This window comes from Montipora capricornis, chromosome 8, assembly GCF_036669925.1.
Source record: "Montipora capricornis isolate CH-2021 chromosome 8, ASM3666992v2, whole genome shotgun sequence".
Classification (NCBI taxonomy): Eukaryota; Metazoa; Cnidaria; class Anthozoa; order Scleractinia; family Acroporidae; genus Montipora; species Montipora capricornis.
Genome location: NC_090890.1, coordinates 8,554,440 through 8,577,434, shown reverse-complemented (window position 1 = coordinate 8,577,434; position 22,995 = coordinate 8,554,440). Strand labels below are relative to the sequence as shown.

The 22,995-nt window shown below is 37.2% G+C and overlaps 1 protein-coding gene across 2 annotated transcripts in view; it reads right to left on the bottom strand.

Annotated features, from left to right (window-relative positions):
* Positions 1 to 22,995, bottom strand: part of LOC138059382 (uncharacterized) — a 46,822-nt gene that overhangs the window by 22,753 nt on the left and 1,074 nt on the right. Inside the window, exons 2-15 of one of the 2 annotated variants that reach the window (XM_068904974.1) lie at positions 22,082 to 22,153; positions 20,521 to 20,595; positions 18,968 to 19,042; positions 18,312 to 18,422; positions 12,961 to 13,144; positions 11,584 to 11,698; positions 10,425 to 10,729; positions 8,537 to 8,761; positions 7,045 to 7,118; positions 6,485 to 6,620; positions 4,647 to 4,690; positions 3,970 to 4,116; positions 1,779 to 1,907; positions 1,331 to 1,392 (exon numbers count right to left, since the gene is read on the bottom strand). In XM_068904974.1, the coding sequence (XP_068761075.1) occupies positions 1,331 to 1,392; positions 1,779 to 1,907; positions 3,970 to 4,116; positions 4,647 to 4,690; positions 6,485 to 6,620; positions 7,045 to 7,118; positions 8,537 to 8,761; positions 10,425 to 10,729; positions 11,584 to 11,698; positions 12,961 to 13,144; positions 18,312 to 18,422; positions 18,968 to 19,042; positions 20,521 to 20,595; positions 22,082 to 22,153 (1,754 nt within the window). The remainder of the gene's footprint in view (positions 1 to 1,330; positions 1,393 to 1,778; positions 1,908 to 3,969; positions 4,117 to 4,646; positions 4,691 to 6,484; positions 6,621 to 7,044; positions 7,119 to 8,536; positions 8,762 to 10,424; positions 10,730 to 11,583; positions 11,699 to 12,960; positions 13,145 to 18,311; positions 18,423 to 18,967; positions 19,043 to 20,520; positions 20,596 to 22,081; positions 22,154 to 22,995) is intronic. The other variant, XM_068904975.1, reaches the window with a different exon arrangement.

Below are 22,995 nucleotides of genomic sequence, written 5' to 3'. Positions count from 1 at the left end.
TAGAGGTAACAGTTGCAATACGGAAGTTGTTATGGAAACATTTTGCTGAGTGTATAATGAATAACAAACCGTAGGAACTTCCTCATGCATTTCGAGAGATTTGAAATTTCCGACCACATTTTAAAAAATAAAGTAGTTTTTTGGTTCGCTTTTTGTTTCACTTGTGTGGTATATACTTAACACCCTTCGCGGTGAGGTAAATATCCATCACTTTCGCTGACACTGAGGTAAATAATTGTTAAATAGAGTGCAACAGAGGTAATAGTGTGCAATACGGAAGTTGTTATGGAAACATTTTGCTGATTGCATGTATAATAGATAACAAATCGAGATCTTTCGAAAGTGCTCCAATTGCACTCGTGGAATTTTGAGAACTTTCAAAGCAATATCACTGGTGTCCATAAAAATCACGAAACGCACTCGAATTCATACGATTTCCTATACTGAACAAACAGGCTTCACACATGAATTGAATTTGAATATTAAAGCAACTCATTTGGATAAAAGAAAAGTTTCATCGTGAGAGAAATTTCCATCATGGAAAAACTGCAGTTGAAACACCCAATGAGTGATTTCGAGTTTTTGCAGTTTAGTTTTCGAAAACGTCAAGTTTCACATAAGATACAGTTCATTCAATATTATAATCAAAGAGGTATTCTTGCCAGCAAACTTTGTTAAAAAGCACACACTAGATGTAAGTATGAATGAGTGGCCAAATGCGGAAGAACCCATCAGATACTGTACATCATCCCTGACTTTTCTGGAGCGTCAAGTATCGCTTGAGGGAAGAAACGTCGTTTTTGTGAAATAGTTAATCACCCATCACAATTCTTTTTTTTTTATCACACTGATGACGATAACTACATAAAACCCTTCTATGTTCTCATTAATCAATTACATCAACAACGACACAGCAATCTCATAGGAGCTCAAGACCAAATGGCTATACACTGTATGTGCCACTCACTACTGAATTTGAAAAGTGGAAATTTAAGGCACAATAAGAAAACGAAGAAATGACGCCGAATAAATAATTTGGCATGTCACATACTGTACATGTAAAGTATATTGTAACTAAGACGTTTGATGTTGTCCTTCAAAAGGATATAAATTTATAGTTACAAGAATAAACTGCTCAAGTGAAGCCTTGAACTGCTGTTGAGACAGTTGAGAACTTTAATATATTCCTAGCTTTCTCTGATCTACGTCAAAATCAGGGAATTCGCCAATGCTGCAATATTTTCCTGTTCCCAGATAATGTCGCAGATCTACAGAATCTCTTAGGCTTCACCCACAGTTCATTTTGTATTGTAACTGTGGTATTACTTACAATTCTGATACTTGATGCTCATGTTTAGGACTTTCTGCTTTTTGCAGGTTCTTGGGACTTGACTATGGGATTAAGAAAAAGATTTGCTCTTGCTTAATAATACTGTTATCTCAGATAGACACGGAAAAGACATGTGTGCATAAACACCAGGGGCCGGTTCCTGAAAGGTGTAACCTGACCGGAAGTCATCTTCAGAGTCAAGTGATATGTGTAACATCAAAAGATGGGATAAAACGCCAGTCAATGTCATTGTTCATAAAACAGTCCTTCTCAGGACGACAATCACCCAGACGACCGTACTTCCCAAAATAAAGTGGGATATGAAAGAAATGGTACACTTGAATATTCACAAAGACTTGGGAATGGATTCTCTCGGGTTCTGTGGTCTGGCCTTGTAATCGGCACAATGATTCACGTGTTCAAACTAACTTTTCTCAAAAGCACTAACCAGAACTAAGCTTTTCGTTTTTGGAAGTTCAGGTTTTGGCTTCCCTTTGAGAATTTGTGGAATCCTATAACCACCTTCAATGTCCTCACACCAAACTGTGGACTGCTGTGGGAATAGCTTTCTTCGATTCTATGGAGAAAGAACATGTAAACAGGGTAATACAATAATATTATTAAGCATTGCAAGTTCAAATTTTCATTGACAGTCCCTACATTCAACTAAATAAATTCATTGAATTTAACGACACTGTATGATGCTGCTTTGCAATTCTAGATGGTTCTTTGAAAACAGCGACGCAAATTAATTTGCGATGTCAACCCGGTATCAAACCCAATCCGCTCCATTGCTCGGTTATGAATCAATAGTATATATAACCATGCACTTTTCCTGTCTTTCAAAGCCAATAAAAAAGTGAAATTTCAATCAAAAAGGTTCTAAAAACAAAACGATGTATTTTGGACGATATCACAGAATAAATAAAGTGGAAAAGTGTGTTAAAGTGGTAGGCACTTTAAAGATGTGCATGGATAAATCATAGCAGTGACGATAGGATATTCAAACTCACTGGGTAAGTTTTTTTCCGAAAATCATTGTATTTGTGTTCAACGAAAATCTATCATGAGACAAAATAATAATATATAATACATGAATGCCACCTTGGCTTCAAGATGTAAAATGACAGAACAAAGAACTTTTATTTAATAGCAAGGATGGCACAGTGGCTAGTGCGCGGCCTAATGGTGTATGAGGTCCTGAGTTCGATTCCTGGATCTCACATCCTTGTTTCGACTTCTTTCCTTTCCATGTAGCTAAATAGCTTTAAATACCCGTCAAACGGAGCATTGATGGAGAGGGGGAAGTAAAATGAGTGCACCGTTGACCTCAGGTTTGTCCGTTGAATTACTGTTACCAGTTATTAATGTTAAATATGGTTACTTTACTTTACTTTTTTAAAATTACTGTTAGTAATATTTAGTTAATATTTAGGAACCACTTCATTTCGTGCCCTGTAGTTTAACATGTTGCTTGCAGGAGATCTCTTTAACATCACACCACATTTTTCAAAACGTTTAATCTCGTTGAAGTTACATAACTAAATTATTGGCTACTGTTACTGGGTTATTAGCACGAAAAAAAGAAAAAAACAATATTGGCAAGTTTGATCACAGGTGGCCCAAGCTCTGTGTTGTGTTTTGAATTTTGAGAGCTTGTATGGCGAGTTTTAATTGAATACAAACCAGAAGACAAAGTGTCTGCTGTCTCTTTGTGATCGTTATTTGGTAATTTGGTGCCATTCTCTCCTCTATTTCATGGGATACAAAATGTATCCTAACCGAAGACCTACCTCTAAAAGAGAGAGAAGGTATAGGAAACGCTCACCAGTAGATCGGCCAAGCGAACTGAGAAATTGAGCCAAAAAATGTAGCCAAAATCCTTCAATACTCGTAAAACTCGGCCAGCGACATGTTCGAAGATTCTATCGAATATCTACTTAAGGAAATAGTCTCACTATCCACTCTGTGAAGGAAAATTTGCCACAAAATTTCAATTTCGCCTTCTGTCAACATCCTTGTGACAATCACGCACCTAAACGGTCAATTATTGGTGACAAGTCCCCTCTTCCTTTATAGTACAAATCTTTTGCTCCACCCCTCACTGGACTTGAGGAGCATGAGGTTTCATCCAAGCAATTTTGAAATTTTCGTCACAAGGATGTTGACAGAAGGCGAAATTGGCAAATTTTCCTCCGCAGAGTGGATAGCAAGACTATTTCCTTGAATAGACGTTCCATAGAATCTTCGAACATGTCGCTGGCCGAGTTTGAGGCAGATTGAAGAATTTTGGCTACATTTTTTGGCTCGATTTCTCGGTTTGCTTGGCCGATCGACCGGTGAGCGTTTCATACTTTCTCTCTCTTTTAGAGATAGGTCTTCGGTTGAGGATATCTCGCGAAACTGAGGACAGAATGGCACCAAATTATCAAAGAATGATCACAAAGAGACAACAGACAAGTGAGTGCAACATTAGTGCTTATTTCTTTTATGAAGCCCTCTGGTTTGTATCAACTAAAACTCGCCATGCAAGCTCTCTAAATTCAAAACACAACACAGAGCTTGGGGTACCTATGGTTTGATAAAGCTCTCAACAATATCTGCCCAGGCAAAAACGCTGAATTTGGAGATGCTCTCACCTGCCGAGCAGTCCTAATGGCTGTTGGCTCATGTATTGTGACAGGGTATTTTTCCATGGATATTATGCTTTTTTGTCCAGCTACAAGACTGCCAATCTGAGGTAAACTGACACGGCTTGCTTGCTTTGATATTGAGGACTGTGTACTCTAATAATTAAAAAGACAAAACGTACAGAAATATCAACCGCAGCAATTACAAGAAACCAGAAAGGTAATCTTTAAAAACTGACATTAGGTCAAGAGTCTTGTACTCTTTGTTAACGGTGACTGTTTTCCACTTCAATTTATTTGTGGTGAAAAAGATAGGGCAACATAAACTACAACAAGATTAATATCATGTTTGTGCTGCAATATAGGGCCTGCTGAATTAAGCAACTGGAACTATTGCATGTGGTACCTGGGAGGTCCCCAAAATTGATCATAGATTGAAGAGACACCTTCTCTTTAATAACCCAACCCATAGACCCTATGCAAAAATGGCTGCCTTTATTTTATTCTTTAATTTGTTCATATTCAAAATAGTCCAACTAACCTCATTCGGGATAACAAATTTTTGTCTCAAAAACGAGGTTAGTTGGGCTATTTTGAATATGAACAAAAGAATAATTTAAAGGCAGCCATTTTTGCATAGGGTCTATTAGACATTACAGTACATCATCATCCGAACATTAATACACCTGTTGTTTGTCCATGACTGACCCAGCCACTTGATCTGCTTCCACTTAAAAAAAAAAAAGACACACGCAAGGAAATTAGAAGACATTGAATTCTTCGACTAATACAGTGTACATGACTTGAATTTCATCTGTTATTTGAGAGGTACTTGTAGGTTATTTTGCCAATATTGAAATAGCCCTAACGCTTTTAATCTTTTTGATAACATGATGATCGCAAGGTTCTAATGTTAGCATTAGGAAAAACTGGGGTTGTTTCAGTATATTATTATTGGATGTGTAGAAAAAAACAACTCCCCAAAGTTAAGATAAAGATTAAGACAGTGCTCAAAAGCTTACATGTAGTACATGTACCTGCAGCATAAATACAAAAGAATGAAGACAAAGTAGAAACAATAAATGGAGGCAGTGTGGTCCAGTGGTTAGGGCGTTGGGTTTGCATGCGGCTGCTCTGGGTTCAAATCCCTGGCTTGGATTTGTTTTCGGTTGTCCCTGATTCAACTCCACCTCGCTTTGTAAATAGCCAACTGGTTGCCTCCCGCCAGTTGGGGTTCTTAACAATGTTTCTGTTAAGTTTGTACTGTTACTTTCACCTTGTTAACAGTGGAGTGCTTGTAAACTAGCTTGATACATTTAGCTAAGTGTACTTCCACTATAAAGAAAGCATTTACAAATGCCTTTTCTAAATCAGTGGTTGCATGATGACCACAAGGGTTTCAGTAACTTTAATTTGAAGTATATGATGCCTGGCTAATCAATATAAGCGGAGGTCGCCTGTCTTTTACAAGAGTTTGAGTGAAAATCAAGGCAGAGTAGCTTGCGGTAAGAGGCAAATTTCTGACAAACAGACGGTAGCTGTATACTGCTGATGACTGGCTTCTACTGAAATGCCTGGACCCTTGAAACTTAGTAAGTCCTGTGCTGTATGATATTTTTGCTCCTGTTAAAAGTAGCAAAATACAGCACAATTTGGGAAGGAATCCATGCAGTCAAGTAGACTGAGAATCACTAAACCCTTTCCCTAGGGCCTGAGAGTAGTTGAGACTTTATTTCACTTTAACTCTGTCTATGCCAGATGATTTTATATGTACTTGTCAGTGGGACCGCTTTAGGGATGATTGGCAACTTAATTTAATCCTTACAGTCCTGAGAGTACTCTGTCGCCTTAAACGACGATTTTACTTATGGGCCACCTCAGGGATGAGTGGCCCAGTTTAACACCATCTACAGTAGGTCCACTCAAGGACTTTGCCGTGGTGGCCCTAACCAGTTTCAACAATTAGAAAGATTGGTACTTCACACTGTATCACTTAACAGCAATGTTATGGTACCAAATGAAACACCGATAATTGCTGAACAAGATGCAGACATTATTGTGACGCAATAGGTTACCTTGGCAACGGGAAAGCCCGGCAAAAACACCCTATACTTTGGCTTTAGTTCCTCATCTCAAAAACAAACCCGGTGACCCCATTATTTATTACTGAAAAGTGATCAGAAGGCCAACAGGAAACTTCCTGCAAACTTTAAAAAAAATTTGCTGGGCTTTCCCAATTTGGCAAGGTGACCTATTACATCACAATAATGATCACATCTTGTATGGAAATAATTGGTGTTTCATATGGTACCATAACATTGCTGTTACGTGATACAGCTGTGTTGTAGCGTTATTTGATCTGAACAGAGTGTCTTCTAAGTGTTGAAACCCTTTCGAGCCTCCTTAAAGGAACAAACTGGGCAACAAGCTCCAATTAAACGCAACGCATTTAGCCTGAACTATGCTCCTTTCCTGCTCCTTGAATCAATCCCCTTCTTTTAAACATACCTACTTAAGAATTTACATGTACCTTCCAACTTTCCCATTACTGTCTCTATTCTGACATCTTTTGTTGCTGGCTCGATGGTTGATTGTGTTGCCTGGCCAATAGTTTCATACATTTTGTGAAGTCTCAGTAGTAATTTGTCCAGGGCAATTTTCTGAAACAAATTTTAAGAAAAAATACTTGTCTATACCTAGTAAGTCTTGCTGTACATGTAAGTGACAGAGGAGTAATAAAAATCCTTATCCACATGATTTATTAACAGTTTATTTTTGGATTTCAATAACACTTGTTAAGGTCTACATTTCCTGCATAATCACACACCGGTCCTTAAGTACGTCTGACATTTTTGACACCTATGAAGTTAACATATTATGACTGGTAGTCACCTTCAGAGATGAAAAGAAACAGCAACCACAAATGACAGCTCTTCTCAGTACTCACACAAAACATAAAATTCCATCAAGGTACTGATTCTTGGGTTTGATGCATTTACACATACAATTATAATTATTATTCTAGGCATTTATTAATTTGCAATTACAGTATGTTAGAATGAAAGAAAAAAAAGAAGAACTCACATGAACATCGATGACGCTATTAACTTTCAATGGCTTTTCTTTCCATGGCAAGTCAGGGACAAAATCAGGCTTGTCTTTTGAGACAAAAATGTAATGACTGTTACAGTTCCTTCACATTAATACGTACACTAATGATAATAATTATTATTACATGTAAATATACATATTTATTTAACTTCAGCATCAGAAAATCATTTTCTTCTTGGAAAAAGATCAAAATTTCTTGACGTGTAAAAGTCCATCTTGCATATAAAGGCAAAATTAGGGTCATTAAATGCAACACATGTGCGAATAGATAAACTTGTACAGTATTTTACAATTATTCGCTGCAGGCGAGATGAAATTAGTATAATACACACTGGGTGATTATTAAATTTTTAGAAAATAGTTAACATGCATTTTCTTTAAAACAAAAATTTCTTCCTTTGTCACCTCAATAAAATGGCTTGCAGCCATTTTGAAAAAAAAGGCTTAGGTGATTATCGCATAATAATCACCTCAAGGACAACCAATCAGAGCAGAGAATTTTCAATAATCATTTAATGTAATTATAATACTTATTATAAACTCAACAAAATATTGTGGTTCTGATTGGTCCATGACGAGACTGCCTATAAATCATGAAATGCACTTGAGTTCATACAATTTCCTATACAAAATGATAGTGCTCTTGCAAACCTTAGGCAGTAATTTGAAATTAAGCAATTAATACATGATAGTTCTCTATGACTACACTTGGAAACAAGACACTGTAGGTCCTGGGACCAGTGTATACTCTGACTGAGCTGAACAACAACAACAAAAAAGCATTCTGACTGAGTTAGTTAAATATATTAAAAGCTTAGGAAAGTTACATGTAACAATAAAAATGTTACACAGCAATTTTCAACGACCTCATTTTCATCATTGTCAAATGAGTACTAAATATAATACACACAGAAATAAGGGCGATTACTTTATATACTGTCTTAGTATGTGAACACTTGACTGGTAATTTACACAGGTCATTGGCTTAATTGTGTACCTATTTCTGTGTCCATATTATGTCACTTAATTTATGTTAATTTATTCATATTCAACAATGATGACATGAGGTCATCGAAATGTCACGTAACATTTTTATGGAACATTACTTTTCCTTTTCAAATGTTTTCAAATTGATCTTGTTACATCTGCTTCTTTTTGCCTGTTATTGGACTTGGTGGAAATGTTAGGTGAAAGCCAGGAAAAAAAAAAGTTTCTGTTATTCTCATACACTCAAAATGTCTATAATTATTTTTATCAGTGGTATAATTTAGTCAAGGTTGGAGAATGTTTCTGTTGTTGGTGATATGATTTATAATAAAGAGTGTTTGCACTAATATGAACTTTTTTGAGACATTTACTCATGAAACAAACAACAGAAAATAGTTGGAGAGACACCTACTGTACATGTACATGTAATCCTTTACACAGTCACCTACATAATGTAAATAATTAATAATTATTATACCTTTTGACAAGAAACTTTCAGGAACACCCAGCCCAAGAGCATGCCATGAGAGTGGATCTAGGCTTTGCATGTAATCTGACCACTCAAACTTATGATGTTCTGAACTCCAGTATTCACCAACCATATCTTGATCATCATCATTGTTGTAAGCATCAGTTACATAGTTGTCATCATTACCATTCAAGTTGCCTTCTTCTGGTAGCTCATGTACGTTGTCTGCTGAGCCTGCAAAGTTGCAATGGATTAGTTGTAACATACTGAATATAAACGTAAAGTAACCATATTAAGTTTAACGTTGATAACTCGTAACAGTAATTCAACTGACAAACCTGAGGTCGACGGTGCGCTCATTTTACTCCCCCCTCTCCATCAGACTGGTGCTCTGTTTTACGGGTATTTAAAGCTACTTAGCTACACGGAAAGGAAAGAAGTCAAAACAAGGATGCGAGATCCGGGAATCAAACTGAGGACCTCTTGCACCAAGGCCGCGCACAAACTGACTGTGCCATCCTTGCTCCAAGGAGCGTCATACAGGGATGGACATTAATTAAAACTACATGTAAGTCTAGGGAAACTGGGTTGATAGACCCGTGTTAGTGATCATGAGCCCTCGACTCCTCCTCCAATCGGTTGCCTACCCCTCAATTACCCTAAACCTCCCCCCCCCCCTTCCCCCCCCAAACCAAGTAACAGCAGCTTAGTGGTTATCAACCTTGCCTCTTCCACCTCTGCGACACAGGTTCAACCTTCAGCCCCAAGATCGTACATGGGCTGAGTTTCAGTCAATCTCAGTCTGACTCTGAGGGTTTTTCCCTAGTAGGTACTCCAGCTGTTTTCCTCCCTCATCAAAATCGCCTCTCAGTCAATTACATCCCGCTATGGGCAGATACCCTAGATAGGGATAACCTCTGGAATCCTCGGTTTTCATTGAATTGAATGAATAAAGTTGGTATTATTATTATATTTAAGAGCTCACTCAGGTCCTGTAAAAGTTTGACTGGCTGTTGGAGCTTTTTGACTTTGATCAGTAATTACCAATTACCAGCTGTGTATTTCCATTCACTTAAGTCATTAGAAATACAAATAGGTAGCTGGCTATTTAAGCCTAATATAAGCCTTTACAATGGGAACAGCAGGTGCCTTCGAGTTTTATTATGACTTCAATAAACACTTCAATTCCCACAGCTAAAAATAGGGGAGGCACGGCGGCCTCATGGTCAGTGTGCTCGACTCCGGATCGAGGGGTCCAGGTTTAGGTGCTGGCGGGGGACATTGCGTTGTGTTCTTGGGGCAAGACACTTTTAATACTCTCCGGGTGCCTCTCTCCACCCAGGTGTATAAATGGGTACCGGCAAATTTAATGCATTGACGAGTAAAATCGTCTGGCGTTAGACAGAGTAAAATACTAAGTACAGCCGGTTCAGGCCGGCTTGGGAGTCAAAGGGCTAAATGCTGGGGGTAACCCTGCGATGGACTGGCATCCCATCCAGGGGGGAGTAGAAATACTCCTAGTCGCTTGACATGCTACAGAAACCAGAGATAAGTGAAGGCCTGATGGCCTTCTAGGCTCCTAGCAGACTTTTTCCGCATTGATAATATTATGTGGATTGTGCAGCTTCTTCAAAGGTTTGATCCACAACATTTGACAGCCTTGATCACAGAACCAAATTTACATGAATACAGTTGGTGTCACAGGGAGAATTGGACTCTTAAATTGTAGTTTACATGTATACCCGTACATGTAGATGTACTTAATAATTAATTAATTAATAAACAAACCTAAAAATACATTATTCAATCTCCTCACAGATGTACCAATTGTTCACTAACCCTACATCTGTAAGTTACCATGATCCCTAATGTTCCTCATTAATTAATTACACTGTACCTTTAAGTACATCATCATCATCATCTTCCAATGGAGTTGTTAGAACTCTCTTAGAATCAGATCTAACTTCATCCAACTCTGCTGCTGCACCAACAGAACTCAACATTGAGTCTGAAAGATGATCATCAATGAATTCTTCTGAATCCGATTGTGGTTCTGCAGTAGTGACAGTTTCTTGATCCGAATGGTAATCATGGCCGTGATGACTGCTTGGTGATAACCTCTCTATTTGGCTGCTTGACTCTGACTTCAAAACAGTTTTATCAGCGCTACTCCTTGAGACATCTGATCTTTTTCTTTGTTTCCTGAAAAATAAAATACTGTGTGGGCTTTGTCTGCTGTTTTGGGCATGACATAACTGCGTTGTCTTGAGGGGTCTTGATTTATGTACACAATTTATAGAATGTCATGTAATATTATGTTTTGGTAGACAGGTCAACTTTCTTTCTCTCAAACAGAGTAACACATCATTCTTGTAATTTAATACACACTGTGCACCTGCAGTATGTGGAATAATTTGCTTGCAGATAGGATTTTTATGTTTTTCAGCAGGCTTTCCTAGTGTGCTATCTTATGTGTAATTTAATGTGTCGGTGTAAGTCGCATGCTGATATTATTCAATATTGCATTACAATTTAATGATATAATAATATTTGCATCATGTGTTTGGAGGCCAAGAGAATGCAAATGCAATGCTACCGCCTCTACTACCTTGCTTCTATGCGACCTTGCCTTAGCAGTTAGGATTGATCATTCATCACCAACTTTCAACGGGTGAAGAGGCTTGTTTGCATTGCTCTCCTCCACCCTTTTGACATCCACGTCATGGCCTCACAAGGCTGCTTGAGTGATGATTTCAATTTGGTAGCATTGCATGACACTCTTCTTGTCCACCACCTTAACTGGGACAAAACAACGTTATCTATCAAGTGTAATCTTCAGACTTTCACGGTTCAATAAAAAGCCGCGGTTTTGGGTCTTTTCCTAAGCCATTTTACTCCATTCTTGTGTGTACTTGTTAAAGCCCAGTAAACCAGTGGGGGTAATGCAGCTTTAGTTAATAAAGAATAACAGGCAGTTTATAAATCGAACCCAATGGAAATACAATTCCTTAATATGACGTAACTCCACAATTTGTAAAATTACAGACTACACTCACTGTTTCTCTTTCACAAGTCCCGTTTCTTCAATCTGCCGAGATTCTTCCCCAACAGTGATTACTAATTCTTTGTTATCTTTAGCAGTTCTACCTTCAGTCTGTTCAGTGATTGATTCTAGAAACCAAAAATCAACCAGGAGATGGCAATATTTACAGTTGTATAGACTATACAGAGTGATTGTTACTAGATTGCTTCCATGGTAAGTGTCTTAATTAGTTTATAAAATGACAATTGGCCCTTTGTGATCATGTCATGTACTGTAATATTTAACTTTTAAGAATATGACGTTTCATTTTAATATAATTATAAAGTTCTGCAGAATAGAATGAAATGAAAGTTGGAAAGATTGTCACATCGAGATGAGAGACTTGTGATGTTGCAAAAACAGCCCCGGCCGAAAAAATCCAGCCTAATGAACAGGATTCAAACCTATGACCATGTGATTGCACTGCACCTGCTCTATCAACTGAGCTATCAAGCCCATTCACCAATAATTGCAAGTTCCAGACAGAGTTATTAATATCCCGTACTAGGTGAACAAAATGAATAATAAATTATATACATTTGTAATTATATAAAATTAATATTTACTACATGTATAATTATACTAAAAAAAATGTATTATTAAAAACGGAACTACAGATATCAGATTTCCAGCATTTTCATAGGTTTGCCGGACACAGGCTATCAGTTCAAATACCTGCAGTACCTAATAATGGTCAAGGAACGCGTCAGCAATAATTAGCGAGCTGAAAACATATTGTTTGTTTTGTATGAATAATATTATTGACTGCTTGTGTTGAGTTAAAAACACTGCTTCATTCAGATGTCAAACTCTTTTCCTTATTGCCTGATGAGAGGATTACCATGAGCTCTTATAATTTATCATGATTAAAGGGGACATAGTTTTTGAGTGGATGTAGGGCTTGTTAACACATTGACTCCTGAACAACCCCCCTAAAGGAGTACATGTAAAATCATCTGGGGGCCGTTTCTCAAAAGTCCCAAAACTTTATGGGCAAATTTCGGGTGTCACTGACAATTCCCTATGTATCTCAAGAACGGAGAGCATTTAATTCATCAAACTTCACAGTTATTTTTATTTTTGTTACCTTGAAAACATGTTAAAAGATCGGCTTTCCAAAACAAGCGGTTGACAATTTCACAGATGACTTTTCGGACCCGAAAAGTTTTTGGGACTTTCGAGAAACGGGCCCCTGGTGTTAGATAGAGTAAAATCCTCTGGTTAATCAGAGGAAAAACCAAGATAATTACAGTACATGCAAGTCTCAATCCTAGGAGTCAATGAGGCAACAAGTTTGTTTTGGATAAAAAGACTCTGAATAATTTAATATAGCAACCATTTATTAACTGACCTGCTGATTCAGTCTGCTGCAAGTGCATTTTAGCAACTTCTTTCAAAATGGGGGTGACTGTTGCTTCATCAAGATCATGTGGCTGTTTCCTTTTTTCACTCTCCAGCAACATCTCCTGTTGTCCCTTTGAAAGTTTATTCCACAATTTCTCTGAAATCTGATCTTTTAATCCAGATTCAGGTGTCTGGGCAACCAAAAAGCAATTTTACTCACAGATTAATGTGTATGTTGTAGTTCAATTTTATCCCTCTCTTTCATTCTGACCCATAAATGGAGGCAAATATTATGACACACACTCGTTATTATGAGATAGGCAAGTAAGCAGAGCAGGCAAAAAAACAAAGGAACTAAAGAGGCTTGAATGTTGGCGGAATGTAATAAACTCTCTTTATTTAATATGTTGGTGTTGTTAAAGCGTGTTTCCAGTTCTTCAGACGATTCCACAACCCCTAATTCCTAAAATGTGGGCAGCCCTGGTGAAAATCCTTAAAGGATCTTTAAAGATCTTCAAAGATCTTCAAAGACCTGACAAAGATCTTTAAAGATGAAGATCTTCACAGGATCCTTGAAGGATCTTTAAAGGATCTTCAAAGATTTTCTAACATTGAGGACTCTTGGGATACTTCATCAAGATCCTTGAGGAAATTATCAGGATCTTGCAAAGATCTTACCAAGATCCACACACAAAATCTTGGAAAGATCCTCAAAAGGATCCTTAAAGATCCTCAAAGAGTGACCGAGGATCTTACAAGGATCTTAAAAGGATCCTTGAAAGGATCTTAATAAAATCTTTGACAGGATCCTTAAAGATCATACTAGGATCTTTTGAGGATCTTTGAAGGATCCTTATAGTGATCTTGAAAGAAACCATAAAAGGATCCTCGAAAGATCCTCAAGGATTGTATGAGGATCCTTTAAGGATCCTAAAAGGATCTTCTGAGGTATTTTGAAAAGATCTTTGTTGGGATCCTTGAAGATCCTATGAGGATCCTTCAAGGATCTTAAAAGGATCCTTAAAGTGATCTTGAAAGGATCTTTGTTACGATCCTTGAAAGATCCTATGAGGATCCTTCAAGGATCTTAAAAGGATCCTTAAAGTGATCTTGAAAGGATCTTTGTTACGATCCTTGAAAGATCCTATGAGGATCCTTCAAGGATGTTAAAAGGATCCTTATAGTGATCTTGAAGGGAACTTTATTAGGATCCTTGAAAGATCCTATGAGGATCCTTTACGGATCTTAAAAGGAACCTTAAAGTGATCTTGAAAGGATCTCTGTTAGGATCTTTGAAAGATCCTATGAGGATCTTTCAAGGATCTAAAAAGGATCTTTAGAGTGATCTTGATCCTTCAAGGATAAGGATCTTGTAAGGACCTTTATAGGAGTGAAGTGTATAAAATCCCTAAAGATCCTATGAGGTATTACGTACATGTACCCTCAAGTATCATTTGAACATAAAAATAATCACGCTGTATACGAATCAATTAAAAAGAAAACTTTTATTCTGATGTAATCCATTGATTGTCGGAAATATCAGTAACAGATTACCTTGTTTGATGAACTCGTAATTGCTGCAGGCCGGGCCAGAAGCAATATGAAACAGTATACTCTCGAAATATCAAAGAATTCGTGTCAGCACGTAATCCTTTAAAAAAAGACCAGGGCTAAAATACAGAATTCAGGGCCACATCTAGAGACTCTAGTGACGAATCGGCTCGATCAGTATCTTTTCACATTCCTTTAAGGGTTAATTCGATGAGTCTGCCATGACTTTTGCTCACTTTTTCTTTAAAGTACAGACGAATTGGAGGGTTGTAATCCTCCGCCATCTTGGATAACACGCGAGACATAAGACTGGAAACTAGAGAGCCGTTTCCCTTTTGGTCAGCAGTCACCAAGGATGGCTCCTCTTACAGTTCGACGGGACGTTCGACGGTTTTATTTAAGTTTGTATCAACGAGCATTCATGATTGTTTTACCCTATAAATACTGATTCAAAACAAGGAAATGCGTACAGCAATCCAAGTACGAAGGTAGGCGCTAATTATAAGTAGATAATATTTGAGTTGATGCCTTATTGTCCTTAAAAATGATGATAGAATAATTCGGCTAACTCAACCAATTCAAATCTTTCGGGGTTAAGATTCTTTGTGTGTTTAATTTGCATGACAATGAAGCATTCACATTTAAAATGATATGGAAATACTGGAACAAAACGTTTTACTCCGAAAAGATTTTAATTGCGTACAACATTGAGTTCGCCGAAATTCGAACTTTTCAAACTTCAAGTCCGAATTTGACATGTACAGCCAAGGATTATAATTCGGCTTACTTGCTATAATCCTGTAAAAAATAGGTGAATCTCTTACGAGATTACTTAATAAGGTTTACATCTAAAGAGTGGTTGTTGCAAATTATATGATTGGCAAAGGATTCCTTCGATTCTCTGTAAATGCTACATGTGTCTGAGGTTCATAGCAATTTTCAAACGTTAGGTGATGCACATTTATTCCCACTTCCACGGCATGACTTGCGAGTACATGTGGAATTCATGATAATCAATATGAGTAATTTGCCCTTATGGTTTTGTTTTTCTTTCAGGATGCGTAACTGCAAAATATTCAGAAAAAGTTCTAAAAAAGCAGCCTCAACCGACAATAGCACCAAATACTGAGTGAAGAAAAAAATTAGTAATGAAAAGATAGATAAAATGAAATAAATACAAATGTGTTAGGTAAAATCAAACCTTATTGTTGTAGTACATGTACTTGTACTTGTAATGTTTCTCTTTTGCTGTTTTTCTTGGCTACAATTTAAGGTTTTTGTCTTATTTTTAAGAAACATTTTCTCTATAAAAATGGCTGTTTGTGAAAACATGTTGAATATTCCCAGCCATATCTTCGATATTTAACAATTATTCTACGAGAGTGCGCTGGATATGAAGTGAGAGAGAACCACTGAGGCGCGTAGCGCCGAGTTGGTTATCATCACTTTATATCCAGCAAGCCCGAGTAGAATGATTGTTTTACTAAAAACCCCAACATCACAACTCTTTAATGTTGAATTTATTTGGCCAGTGTTTCTCGGAGCTGCAAAACTGTGTATTTGCTGCTGTGTTCATTGACCATATTTGGTAGTGCATGTATATGAGCTGATAACCTGTGTCCGGTAAGCCAATGAAAATGCTGGAAATGTGATATCTGTAGTTCAGTTTTTAATAATAATGAGTACTTGATAAAAACTGTATGAGTTTCTATATTTTATCTGTATTGTTTCTATGATTATTAATATACATTCAAGTCATATTATAGGTAATTTTAATTAAGAAACTGGTTCACTGTATGCAGCTAAACTTTTAATTAATGGATAACCATGTGACCAAATAACTCCAAAAGCTACTATGATTGTCAGTTGAATAAGATGTGAGCAAAGTTGTCAGAGTTTCAATGTTAAAACAACAACTGTCAAAGACAACTTGATCCACATCAAGTCTGTGAAAAACAATAGTCAATGCATCATTTGTTCAGGTTTGTTAGATTTTTATTGTATTCTTCCCATCCCTTTGACCGAGAAGTTAGTGCACATTTTTGGATAACGTCAGCCAGGGTGATGAGGGTTCGCCTTACCAAACTTCACTTGCATCTTACTCAACGAGAATCGTAGTGTGTGGCTGTTTGTCATTCACTTCATTAAATAATGCTAGCGAATAAAGTCGGATATTGATTTCCCATGATTCATCATTGTTATTTTACTTCAATCATACTTAGCATTACGTGTAAATGAAGAATTTTATGTATTGAAGTTTCTCTTCTACAGAAAGAAAGCTCCTTTTTCCAGGTGTTTAAATAAAAGAATTTTGTACATCAAACTTCAGTCCAATAAGTGCAATTCAGGGTGAGAAGGTGGACAATAAAATTAATAATCTTGGCTAAGTTCCTGTAAAGTCCTAAATGATATTTAAACATAAACATCCTCAAGGATCTTGCACATGATCTTGGCAAGGGTTTTTGAAGATCCTCAAGGATCTTGCACCAGATCTTTGAAGATCCTTAAGGATCTTGGAGATGGGTTTCGAAGATCCCAAGGATCTTTGGTTGGTTACTTCAACATCCTCAAGGATCTTTGATGATCTTCAAAGATCTGGGTCAGGATCGTTAAAAATCCTTGAGTATCTTGCACAGGATCTTTGGAGATCCTCAAGGGTCTTGGACAGTATCTTCGAATATCCTTAAGGATCTTGGACAGGATCTTCAAAGATCCTCAAGGATCTTTGATGATCTTCAAAGATCTTGGTCAGGATCTTTAAAAATCCTTGAGGATCTTGCACAGGATCTTTGAAGATCCTCAAGGGTCTTGGACAGGATCTTCGAAGATCCTCAAGGATTTTGGACAGGATCTTCAAAGATCCTCAAGGATCCTTGAAGATCTTGGCAAGGATCTTTGAGGATCTTGGCAAGAAAAGCTAGGATCTTTAAGGATCTTCAAGGATCCTAGGTAGGATCCTTGAGGATTCAAGAAAAGATCCTTAGAAAGATCCTCAAAAAGATCTTTGAGGAGTCTTTAAGGATCTTCAAAGATCCTTCAAAGATTTTCACCAGGCAGTGTCCCTAACCTTAAGGAGCATCTCCAAATTAATATCGGAAATTTCCTTTCCGATATAACTAATCAGCATTTTTCGATTCCAATAAGAAAACAGCAGAACTCAAGAATTTCCATTCCAAGGTTTGGAGAATCTTCTGAGATTTTCCGATTACTCACTAGATGTCACATGTCATCATGCAGTGCTTGGGCCGCTTCCCTTTTGTGCACGCACATTTTCCAAGACCGACTACTTTATAAAGTTGAGGTTAATTCCACTATCGCTATCAAATATTACCCAAGCAGGCTCGAATATGAAGTTTCATTGCCTTTTCGAATGTACATGTACATGTAAAAGTTTTTTGCAATGTTCAGTGGAAATTCATGTGCAATCCGAAAGGTCACTCAGCATTCCATCCATTTGCAGTTGGAAAAAGAAAAACCAGTATTGCTGCAGGACAAGTTGAGCATGCTACGTGATTGGAATGGGATGCATAGAAGAAGGAGCCTAATGGTTTGCTTTCGACTGTGCATGCAGTCGACCTTTTGTCTCATCTTGTAGGTCTATTGTTGCATGTCCTCCCTGCTGGGTACATAATCATCCTTCCAGGTCGACGAGGCACTTAATATTCAGAAGACTTGTGACTGTACATTATCATAAATGTAGTTCAAGAAATAGTGGTTTCTGGTTGCAGCTGATAGGGTTGTCATGGTCACCTTTAATTCTTGACAATGAATTTTCGTCAAAAAAAAATTTCAAATACCAGTAGTTACCTTGTTTTTATGTGATAACCTAAGGTTCAAATGACAATAGCTTCTTGCAGTCAACAGAACTTTTTCCAGCCTATCCTGAAGCCACTTTACCCTCTTTTTTGCCATATCAATCTAAGAAAAATGCAAGATGAGAGGAAAACAGGTTGCATCAGCCAGCTTAAACCACGCCAAAAATTGCATCATCCAGGGATTGCATTTGATTGGCTACCATGACTTTCTTTGATTATAGACCAACCAGAATGCTTAATTTGTTTCCACCTTGAGTTCATAATTAACTCTTTTCTGTATTGTCAGTGTTACATGAAGACTGCATTTCTCTTTATAGCTAATTAATGAGTATAGAGAAATTAAGTTACACCTATTAAAGCTGAAAGTTGCTGATTTTAGCTCATTTCTAACTTCTTATCGACAGATACCGGGCATTACTTACTCAAAAAGAGAGGCAACTTGAAGTTGGAAAAAGAGAATTTTCATGCGTTTTTGACTGGTTGACTCATATTAATTCACTCCTCAGGCATCCCAGGACACCCTCAGTTGACAAGACAATAAAATTGTCTGATGTTTTATAGCCAGAGTCAAATCTCACTCCCAGGAGTCAATGGGTCGAGCAGCCAGCCAGTGTTATTTGTTATAAACATGATAAAGTTTACTCTTACACCACAGTTTGTCTTTACGGCTCTCTCCAAATCCAGCCTAGCATAAGCAAGTTCGTTCCGAATTTTTATCAGTACCTACCAAAGATAAAACGAAAAGCAACAAGTTAACTGAACTGCTAGTATTAGAATATAATTATAGTAATAAGTTATTATGGCCAAGTTTCATTTCTCTGTGGTGTGTTAATTGCACCAATAATAAGGAATTTGACACTTATTGTCTGTGACCTGAGAACAGAAAACGGTTTGCCTTATCAATAAAATAAAAAAGCATCATCCTTTTTGCTTTAAAAACCATTTGCATCCTGCAATTAACTTAGTACAGTTACATGCACTGTAGATTTGAGACTAGGTTCTGTTTACCAATTCATGAACTGCACAAGTTATTATTTATTTTTATCTTAAACAGAGGTTAAGGGATTTCAACTTGATCGGCGATAACAAGTTAATGATTCACCGCCCTATGATCGATGCACTATATTGTAATATCAATTTGTGTTGAATAAAATTTACTGACAGTGTACAACGGAATGCAAAAGAATCCATTGGACATGAATAACAAAAGAAAAGATGGCACACATTTCACACATGCACACACGGAAATGTATGCAATAATTATGTGAGTGCACTGTACATTATGGCAAGGCGGTGGACAAAACACTGACCCCCAGTCCATAGACTACCCCGATGGACCTGACCCCAAAATAGACTACCTCAGTCTAAAAAATACCATTCCATTACGTAATTACAGATACACGTACCACGTTTATTTTCGTCCACACAACCGCGTGGCCGCATGCAACTAAATCCAGGAATTGGACTGGCCTCACTTTAGTTCACAATCCATTAAGTGAACGGCCATCACAACAATAGTTCATTTTACAGTTGTGCGCTATTAAGTTACCTGACCTATGAAGGAAAGTGAGGCTGAAGTTGACCTTGTTTTGATGGAAACCTCATTGCTTTTCTTATGTAAATTCGTACTAATTAGCACAACAACAACATCATTAACAAAAGAAAAGGAGGGAGGTCTGTATCATAACAAGGTCAACACCAGCCTCACTTTCATTTAAAGGCCAGGTTACTAAGCACACAACTGTAAAGAGGTCTATTATCGAAAGCTAACCTTTTTAAATGGGTGCTTTAAGAGTTTAATACATGTAAATACTGTTGATCAAGGCCGTTTAAAATGGGTGTTTAGGCTAATAACCCTTTCCCTCCTATTAAAGAGTACGGTACATATAGCACTTACAGATTTTACTCTTCAATGGGGGACTCTTCAGGGATGAAAGGGGTAAGCACTATTTGTGACTTAGAACTCATTCAAAATAGTATTTTTAGGTTAGTCCATTAATGGGTTACCGGGTATTAGTCCATCGGGTTAATCCATGGATTGGGCCAGTCAGTGTTTTGTCCAACACCTTTACTGCAGTTTGGCTATGTGGTTACAGTATGTTAATGGCTTTGCATGTAGATTGATGCTCAAGGTTCCAACCCAACTTGATCTGAGTCATATGAATCTTGCCAATTATCATGCTACAATGTAACTTTGTTACCTGGACTATGACAAAAAGCTTTTCACTTTTGTCAAGAAGTTGTCTCAGCTCCTCCTCATTCTTTTCAAAATCATCCTAAATCAAAGTATAAACCACAAAAAAAATATATATATATAGAGAGAGAGAGAGAGTTTACGTCATAGAAAGTGCAGTGTACGGGGTTTTATTCACGAGTTGTTTGTGTCAAAAACCCAAACGAGCGAGGAACGAGCAAGTGAGGGTTTTTGACACAAACAACGAGTGAATAAAACCCCGTACAAAGCACTTTCTATGTCGTGAACTGTTTATTACACATAAGACGAGAATTTTCATTAAAATAGTTTTCTGAACGCAAATTAGAAACAAAAACTCACTAACAATAAAACCAAATGCAAATTTAATTTAATTCAATAACAAAGTACGATTTGCACGAGATGCACGAGTGATTGGCAAGGAAACGCCTTTACGCTATCGTTGATTGGTTATACTTCCACATGTGAAAATTAGCTGTACGCCATTCTGATTGGCTGTATAAGCCTTTTCTACATGTGAAAATAAAGCGTATAGATTTGTACAATTCTCATGTTATGTGTAATAAATTATATGGAATGGTAATTTCAAATCAGTTCTTAAGTTCTATTCGTCAGTCTCATTTTCTGCTTTATAATTACCATTTGTCTCAGAGAGCTAGTATTATTAATGGGGACATAGTTTTTCAGTGAGTTATTAACCCATTGACTCCCATGGGTTCCCCATTGACGAATAAAATCGTCTGGCGTTAGACAGTCTGGCTGGTTTAGGCCGGTTTGGGCATCAAAGGGTTAATATACAGCCAGGGCTTGAAATTAACAAAAAATCCCATCGCAATTTTGTGACAAGATATGAAAATTTAGTCGCAATTTCACAAACTTAAGTCACAAAATCGTCACGCTGCTTTGTGTTATCAGCGGTTTAGCAATAAACAAAATATGAGCTCGCAATACTTGTGTGTAAAGAAACCATTAAAAATGGAATGGAGTGGTGCACATAACTTTGCAGCTAAATTGCGCTACAATTATGCTATCTTCAGATTGAAAGAAAATTCACGGTGAGAAACAAAATATTTTTGTCATTTCTTTAATTATTTTAGTAAAAGTAGCGGCAAAGTGGTAACTGCTAACCCTTTTGTTTCGAAAGAGCGAAGGTGAAAACAAGTCGCAAGTTTGCGACTTCTCCAGATATTTTAGTCACAAATGGAAAAACTTTAGCGAGTCACAATTGCGACTGTATTGGTCGCAATTTCAAGCCCTGAAATTATGAATAACATTTTATCCTTTTACCTTATGCTGTACAGTACTTATAACAAAGGAAAAATCATTAAAATAACATAATTTACAATAGCCCATTTCCGAGTTCACGTCTGCCTCCTCTTCAAAGCGAGTCTAAGTGCGAAGTTTTTGTGATGTTAATTAGTTCTACTTTACATATGAATGGAAACTAATTTTCATAAGAAAAACTTCGCACTTAGACTCGCTTTGAAGAGGAGGAAGACATGAACTCGGAAATGGCCTATTATAACTAAAATTAAAGAATATCAACTGACCTCTGTTATGGCTTTTTCAAGGTTCTGTAGAGTTTCAAGCATTATTCTTTGGGTTTCTTTCATGAACAATAACTGTGCATTACGGTCAAGCAAAATAACAGCAAAAAAATTAACTTCAAAAGTAGACATTACTGTATATTGTTCACAAGCAGTCACATCAGCCTGCATTGTTGTCATGCAAATGCAATTATTAGCCTTGCCCATCTGTAAGCTGACTCAAAAGTTTCTAGTCCCAAACTTCAGGAATCAAGATAATTTTACTGTACTATACAGCACTGTATTTGCTGTTAAGTGTATGGTCTAGGACTGCTACACTAGTTGCTAGCATACAAGCACATTTTGCTATATGTCCTGCATAATTATACATTAACAATAAAACAATAAGTTTTGTATGCCAAGGTGAAAGCATTTCCAATCTTTGCTGAGAAAAAGTGCTCAATATTGCAGTATGGCAAGTGTTATTACTGTAACAATAGAATAAAATCTTGAGAAAATCAATGACAAAACACTGGTTGTCCATAGCACAATGAAACGAATGTTGAAGTTGCGCTTCATAAAACATGATGTATGATATTTATAAATTCTCCAAATCTTCTAATGGACCTTTAAAATAAAAATATCATCTTCTCCTTATTGTGTGAAATCATTCTCAGACACTGCGCTCAATTAAAGCTTCCCAGTTCTATGTGAGTGGGATGTTCAGCCTAGAGACACTTCACCTAGGGGACTGTCCATGTCTTGCAAGGTTCCTCTACCCCTGTGAAAAGTCCTTAGGCTTCACTGCTTTTAGAATCCCCTTTGTTGTCCCAGGGAAGCTGATGACATTGATGTGCATATTATTAGAGCAAAAATCTCAGGGTTTCCAAAACCTGTGAGCCTACTGGAACAGAGTAATTTATGTCATGTGGAACATA